This window comes from Echeneis naucrates, chromosome 9 (genome assembly GCF_900963305.1).
Source record: "Echeneis naucrates chromosome 9, fEcheNa1.1, whole genome shotgun sequence".
In the NCBI taxonomy this organism is placed as follows: Eukaryota; Metazoa; Chordata; class Actinopteri; order Carangiformes; family Echeneidae; genus Echeneis; species Echeneis naucrates.
In genome coordinates, this window is record NC_042519.1 from 17,565,318 (window position 1) to 17,572,880 (window position 7,563).

At 42.5% G+C, this 7,563-nt stretch overlaps 1 protein-coding gene across 1 annotated transcript; it reads right to left on the bottom strand.

Annotated features, from left to right (window-relative positions):
* Positions 1 to 1,054: 1,054 nt before the first annotated feature.
* areg (amphiregulin) lies at positions 1,055 to 6,000 on the bottom strand. The gene is made up of 6 exons (XM_029511240.1): positions 5,859 to 6,000; positions 5,066 to 5,242; positions 4,536 to 4,752; positions 4,220 to 4,381; positions 2,790 to 2,903; positions 1,055 to 1,400 (listed from the first exon to the last, which is right to left on the bottom strand). The coding sequence occupies exons 1-5, from the start codon at positions 5,893 to 5,895 to the stop codon at positions 2,810 to 2,812; spliced, it is 687 nt and encodes a 228-aa protein (XP_029367100.1). The 5' UTR covers positions 5,896 to 6,000; the 3' UTR covers positions 1,055 to 1,400; positions 2,790 to 2,809.
* Between the last annotated feature and the right edge of the window lie 1,563 nt (positions 6,001 to 7,563).

A 7,563-nucleotide genomic window follows, 5' to 3' on the forward strand; every position in this document is an offset into this window, starting at 1 on the left:
AAGCTCTCCTGGTTCTGTCTAAAGCTTCCACAACATCAAGTTATCAAAATTTGTGCTGCCAAGAAATAGTCCAGAATATATATTTCATCAGTGTGCTCATGCTTCATTTTCTTACTAGAAACAAGCAGATCCCTTCCTGGTGTGACTGTAGTTTAAGAAACATCAAAAATCCCCAGTGCTCATATGGCGCAACAATGTGCAACAAGTTCAACTGTACCCAACGTGAATATAGCGAAGTATGACCCTGTAGTTTTTGGCTTGGTGCTGCAGAAGCAGATATTCATTGTCAAGTGTCCACTGTCAACGGAGATGTAGAAGTTTCCCAAGTCAGCAAATGTGTCAGGTCAAACTTTGAAGAAATATAGTACCTTTGTACAATGATGAGGCCATAAAAAGGTGTAAAGATCACACAGCATCGGTGTATTTTTGTACTAAGGTAGTTTTCCTTGCTGTTCTTTGTCACAAGTCTGTGCTTGTTGAGCTGTTCTGCCTCCTTTGTGCACAGTCTAATCTGAGCTCTTTTGTCCTGAAACATCTAACTATGTCCAAGTATTTGTTTGTGTTTGTCTTAGAGAAGTTGGAGTTACCTGGACTGTCCCAAAATAGCAGCAATGAGACACACACCCATTTTTATTTATTTTTTTAATAACCCAGTCCGCCTGCACAGCCGTAGGCTGTCGTCGCGACATCCCTCAACAATATAAAACAATGCCGCAACAAAGCAATGGAGTGTTTCTTAGTTTATACCACTTATCTGTGTATCTGGCCCTAAAATAAGCTGGTTTGTCTTCCAATACTTAAGCAACAAAGTGACACATTCGTTTGATGATCCTTGTCACACGGACGCCTGAGAGGACTTACCAGTCTCATGCTCTTGATTCTCTGAATTCCTTGGTGATGTGGGTTATTCTTGTCTGCTCGGTCTGTGTTTGGCTAAAAGGCCGAGCTGTTTGTGTGAACAGGCTGCTGAGGTATGGGACGCATCCAGAAGTGAGAATGTGAACACAAGCCGTCCGGCAGAGATGAATGAATAAATGACACCCTCACATAACACTGAGACACTTTATTAGCAATCAAATTCCATCCCTTTTCCAGACTGAGATGAAAAGCGTTTTCTCTGACCTATGACAACAGCAATGCAATAAATAAAACCAAACCTACAGATCATTAAAGGACTGAATGCTCAGCATTCGCACATAACAGACATAAGAACAATAATCCAACACATGAAGACTTAAACAGTCATTAGAAATAAATAATCACACTGAATAAATTACATTCTAATATGTTCCACACAGTGTTTTTACACAGCATCTAATGAAGCAGTCTATCACTTCTACTTCTTTGTCAGGTCCTCAGGCTCCTTTGGTCTGCCTCGTCTTTCAATTGTGCAGCTGGCTCTGGAAAAATACAGAGAGATCAAAGTTTTGGGTGATAAACAGAAGTAAAAGAAAGTATTTCAGAACTTAAATTTTGAAATAGCTTAAAATAACTGCGCAGGTAATACTTTGAACCGTTAAGAGTAACAAACTTCACTAGCCCTTAATTTCATGCTCCATTTTCACTGACACCAAATAATCAGCATGAACTAATGTTTTGTTTGTTTGCATCCCGCCTTAACCCGCCCGCGAATCAGAGTAACTATCTCAAGGTTGTGAGGAAAATTTTCACGGCTATATGGTTTGTTTTGAGACAAAAATGTCTTTCTTTCTGTATGTAAACATGTGAATTCTCAACATGTGTGTCTGTGTGTGTAATGTTATTGTTTGGGCGCACAGGTGAATGTGTACAACTGAGGTTTGGTGTGGTTTTTCTTTACGCTGGTATGTAGCACAGAGACAGGATAGGCCGAGACACCCCTGTCTAATCCCGGCTAATTCTTCTAGCGGGGATTCCTCACCACATGACGCAACGCGCTGTGTTCAATAACAACAACAAACATATGAGGGCCCTTCTGTCACTCTCTGAGCCCACTCTTTCCTGTTTGGCTTAAGATTCACGTGAGCAGAGTGCAGACACCACCCTCTGTGGATTAAGTCCTCAGAGGAGAGGAATACATCCCTGAAACATTCATGGTTAATACACGTCGCCGTTCGAACAAATGCCATCAACACAGCATCTGTGTGAGCGTTTGCGTTTACGTTTGGCGCCAATCTGGTGCCAATCCCAGGTCACACTGGGCGAGGGCGGGGTACGCCCTGGACAGGTCACCAGTCCATCACAGGCCCGACCGACCACTCACACTCATAAAGGCATAGTCACCAGTTAGCAAAACTAACTGGAGTCCCCGGAAGAAACCCACAAGCAAAGGGAGAACATACAATAGCCAGATTCTCAAAATTATGTATCGAGAACCGAACCAACAGCCTTCTTGTTGTGGGGTTCTTCTTCTCCTCACGTTATTTAGAGATACCAAAGCAGAATAGTATTACTAAAAATGTCCCTGATCTCAAGTAATGTTGACTTCCCATTGTTGTGAGTTAGCCAGAGTTTTAAGTTAGAGTTCAAGAACACAGTTTAGGCCCCACAACTTTGCATTTTAGCATCATGAAGGTGGTAAAAAACTAAATCAGGTTTCAAGCTCTTCACACACGGACTACATATGATCTATTTTAACACGCCAGGAAATTTGTGATGTTCAGGGGACAAGTTTTTAGAAGAAGATGTTTATGGATGTCATAGTGAAGGAACTTCATTTTGATGTTGTGTAACTCAAAGGAATTGTAACACTTGAGCTTCAAAGAATGACAGCGATTGCGTACTTTATGGTTCAAAAACATAAAACCTACCTCATCATAATTCAGCGTCCTCACACCACAACGTCACCAACAGGTTTCTGTAGCTTCTCCTGCTCCGGCCCAGTCCCAAGGTAGGTGGCCAGGTAGTGTTTCTGTGACCTGTAACTACAAAACAAATCAAATTCAACATGATATAAAAAAAAAAAAAAAAAGTGTTAATCTCAGGATTATCAGATGATCACAGTCCAGAGTCAGCTTTGGTCCTGTCTGGAAATGAAGTTCAAGATGTTTTTCTCATGTTTTGGCAGTAATTTCTTTGGATTTGTTCCCGAAATTAACTCTGTTTTCTGGAGTTAGTTAACCTTCCCTCCACTGTCTTTCCACCCCCTCCCCCCCTTTGTCGCTGGCTCACGCTGGCTATAACGTTTTAATTGCACTGCTGCATATTTGCACTCTCTTGGACTGTTGACTTTGTCCCACATTTAAATAATAGCTGGAAAGTGGTTACATATTGATAAGAAGCTTGTGACTACACAGAAAATGAGCTGTCCAGCTGTCACAGGAGGTAGTAGATTATTTCAAGTAAAGTCTGAATAATGTAGTAAAACTGGTGATTCGTTGTAGATTGGACTTGTAGATCACTACCAGCCTTCAATAAAAGTAAAAATGACTATTGAGGATGTTGGGGCCCTCTAATGATGGCGCTGAGCAAAGCCTTTAGTAGTGTGGGTGTGTTTGGGTGTGTTATGTGCCTTCTGATGTGTCAGTGTGCCTGTATGCCAAAAAGTGTTTCTAATGTGTGTTGGGATTTGCCAGGGTGTGGATGGCTGCCTTCATGCGTATTTGCATAAAGCTTCGGTAATCTGTCCTAGAACTGTTTTAAAGGATAAAGATTTATAATGTGACCTCATTTCCAAACCGCTGGCATCACGTTTTGTCTTTGATACTTCCAGCTGTTGTGAAATGCAATAACAAAGACAAGCAGGTCTCTCTGCTTCTGTATTTAATGTTTCTTTATTCCATTAAAAACAGAGTGGACTGGATTTCTGACTCCAAGCGAAGAGCGATAGCAGTTTGAACATTTCTCAGCATCCTCTGCGTGTTGAAGTAACACCATGCCCATCAACCTCAGGATACTCCATTAAAATGGCGCGAGGCATTCAAACTGAGATGTTTCTGGCTCCGTTGCTGTCACTCATGTCACTAATGTCAAGAGACTTGGCATTTTTTTTGTGTGTGTTTGTCTCTTTACAAAAATGGCACATAATCTGGTTATTTCCTGCTGTCGCCCTTCTTCATGTTCTCTGCCTCGGATCCCTTGCTGACTTCCCATCCACCAGCACCACCCAACACCACCCTCTGCTGCCTCTGAAAGCACTGAATCCAGCGACTGAGGCCAGGTCACTGCCGGGTGCCTGCCCTCTGGGTTACCTCAGCTTTTACTGCAGCTTTAAAATCAAATGCGCCACGAGCATACTCACTGAGCACAGCTGATGAGCAGAATGCCAGTACAGCTGAGGACTGACAGAACCACAGCGATGATCACCAAAACCATCTGCACCAACTCCGTGTCACTGCTCGCTTTGGTCCGGGTCTCCAGAGTCTGGATGCCACAGCGTTCGCCGTCGTAACCCTTCATGCATCTGCAGCGTGAGAGGTAACAGGAGAAAGTGTTTCGTTAATAACGGCTAATGACAGCAACAAATGTGTTTAACTGCAATACATCCCTCGTGCTGAATACTAACAGATAATCAGAAACAGGAGATGGATCATTCAGGGGACGGATGCTGCACTTACATGCACACGGGCTCCTGCAGACCCTCGATGTGCTGACAGTAACCGTGAATACAGTAGCCCAGGTGGGTGGTGGTGCAGGGGTCCTCTGTGGTGGTCAGAGTCGACGTGTATCCGTTAGTAAAGACGGCGTGCTCGGGGTTCAAGGGGGTTGTGCTTTTGCTCCTGTGCCTGCTCCTCCTCTTGCCTTTGCCTTTCCTCTTCTTCCTCTCATCTTTACCTGCAGCAGGAGGAAGGAAAGAGTGTGTCAACGAGCGCTTATAGCTCCGGCCCAGACACTTTTCAGGCATGGCAATAAAAGCTATCAGTTCAGTCCCTGAGCAAATAACTATCCTGACGGCGTAGGATATCATGAACACATTATTGACTGAGTTCCACCTTCATGATTTCTCAGGTACTTTTCAATATTAATGCCTTAGAAGCTTTTTGTGGTTAATTGAAAATATTGTGCAGTTCATCATTTAGATAATTCAGTTTGTTTTTCAGATTAAATATGTTCAAAAAATAATAAAATGAAGTTTTTGAAGCGATACCATGAAGGTTGAAATTTTCGGTGTCTCCCCCTGAAAGCTCTTCATCGGTTTCCAGCTCGTCATCTTCGCTCAGCAGATTCTGGAGGCCCTCCCCAGAGGCCGGACCCCCAGTCACTCCTACTAGTCCACTGGAGAACGCGGCCTCAGATCCCTGAGCACCTAGAGAGCTGCAGACCACTGTGAAATACACAGGAACGCAGGAGACACTTAGCATCATGTGATACACACCAATGTTGTGACCCAGTATTTGTTATTTGGGAAGATAAAGATAAAGCTTTCTTTGAAGCGAGAGCCGTAGTCAGAACAGAACCTGTTGCCATAAAGATTTTAAATGATTAACCATTTCCTGAGAAGTTTATGTTTGTGCTGAAAAGGCAACTAAAAGACGCAAACATGTTGGAATTGATTGATTGCCCAGAAATCAGACAAAAAGCCGTGAAACATTCTAAACAGTCCTGTTTCAAACACATCACTCACATAAGACAGGTGAACAATAATGACACTCAGGGAATAATAAAGTATTTGAAATATTTCTCTCTTTCTCTGGCTGTTGTGTTGCTCTTGTAATGATTCAGGTCCATGCTGAGAACCACAGTCGCTGCACATTATCTTCATTGAAATCTGCCTTACAAGTCTTCGCTTGCTGAGACATTTCTTCCCTTCTAGCCCCCCCCCTCCACCTTAAACACGACCCCCCCCCCCCTTCCTCCTCTGCCTTCATGTCATTTTACATTTAATTGATTTGCTGGCTCTGGCATTCACACACAAAATAAAGGCATGAGTCCAAACTTACCGAAGCATAAGAGACAGGTGAGGACGAGAGTGTTCATATCCCAGGAAGAGTGTTTTGGGGTTGACAGTCCTGAGCTAATCTGTGTGTGTCTGTGTGTGTATGCGTGTGCCTGAGTGTGAGTTGTCTATTTGTCCCCCGCTGACAGAGATTGTGCTTTGTCTCTTTACCTCCAGTGGGTGCAGCTTTTATAGACCAACGCCTGCCTCTCCACTCCAAGAAAAAAGAAAGGGTGTGTGTGTGTGTGTGTGTGTGTGTGTGTGTGTGTGTGTGTGTGTGTGTGTGTGTGTGTATGTGCGTGTGTGTGCGTGGTGATTAATCTGCCTCAGGCAACACATTTTGCACTCACACACAACAAACTTCAGTTGGAGAATAATAAGCCTGAATAAAATTGAGAGACAAAACAGTTTGATGTATTCTGACTTGTTTCTTGTCCCCATTAAAACACACACAAAGGTTTGCTCCTGTATCTTTAATAGTTATTGCTTCCTCTTTTTTCCCTCTATGGTCATGAATAAGGTAATAATTACACCATAAATCCATTAGTGACACACACACACACACACACACTCATAGCTCTCTTAGCAGGTAATAACCGTGTATCTTAAGAATGTCAACTAATGAGCTGAAAAAAAAGTCTTTCTGTTGTTTATTTTTTTATTTTATATTTTATTTTATTTGGGAAATAAAGCAAATTTGGGATTTGAAAGCATAATTGGGAAATTTAATAAGTTTAAATAGATGAAATGTTCTCCATTGGCAACACTCATATGCAGATTTAAAGATGACCATGCCCAGGACCAGCTGCACTTTACTCAAGGTACAAAGATGACCAACGATGGCAGTAGGCATATAACAAGTTTTTATGACTGCGTGCGATTTGCAATTAATTTATCAGTGTCAGGCTGTACAGATATGGGCGAGTGTTGAGAAGAATGTTAACAGCCCAGCTAAATCGTGGAGTGACGTTTCGACAAATTGACGTGTGGATTCAAATTGCTTTACAGGTCTGTTTTACAACTTTTACATGAGAGGTCAAATTTGATCTGAGTTTTTATGGGGGACAGCAGGCAGATTAACTTCTTTCCTTAAGCACATAGGACCTATTATTTCTTCTTCTTCTTCTTTTTTTTTACTGAGTCAGGGATTAAAATTCATTAAATCCAATTTTAATGTTAAAAGTTTGTTTAGTCTGATTTATCCTGTGTGGTTATTTTTTTAATGAAGGCAAGCGTTACTGTTTCAATACTCTGTAACTAAGAGGCGACCTCATGGCTTGGGCGGGGATGCTGCACATGAGGGTTTGTTGTTTTGTTGTTGTGTCTGCAGACAGAGGTTGTCCCATTGTTCGTACTCTGGTGGAATCTAAGTGAGGTCTTCTAGGAATGCTGGGAACTCCTTGGGTCATTCCTTCGGCCTCAGCAACGACCAGCAGCTCCAGACACATTTTGTTTATAACAGCCGTGGAATGAAATTGTTTGGATTATGTGTAATGGCATTGAAGATATGTGATATGAATGTGTGGAAAGTCTGACACAAGCCTGGGGAGAAGTGCTTCGTAACAGCCGCCCCCTCAAACACGTTGCCGTGTGGCTAACGGCACGAGGGGTGCAAACTTTCTGAAACACAAATACACACGTATCCATTTGGATCAAACTTTGACACCCATATTTTTACACAAGCTTAGTAGCAGTGATAATTAAACCAC

Excerpts from the sequence above, each read along its gene's own strand:
- areg (XM_029511240.1), bottom strand. The coding sequence starts at position 5,895 with ATGAACACTCTCGTCCTCACCTGTCTCTTATGCTTCG. Across the intron at positions 5,243-5,858 it reads CACCTGTCTCTTATGCTTCG|TGGTCTGCAGCTCTCTAGGT; the intron begins GTAAGTTTGGAC and ends TGTATTTCACAG. Across the intron at positions 2,904-4,219 it reads CTGCTCATCAGCTGTGCTCA|TTACAGGTCACAGAAACACT; the intron begins GTGAGTATGCTC and ends TTTGTTTTGTAG.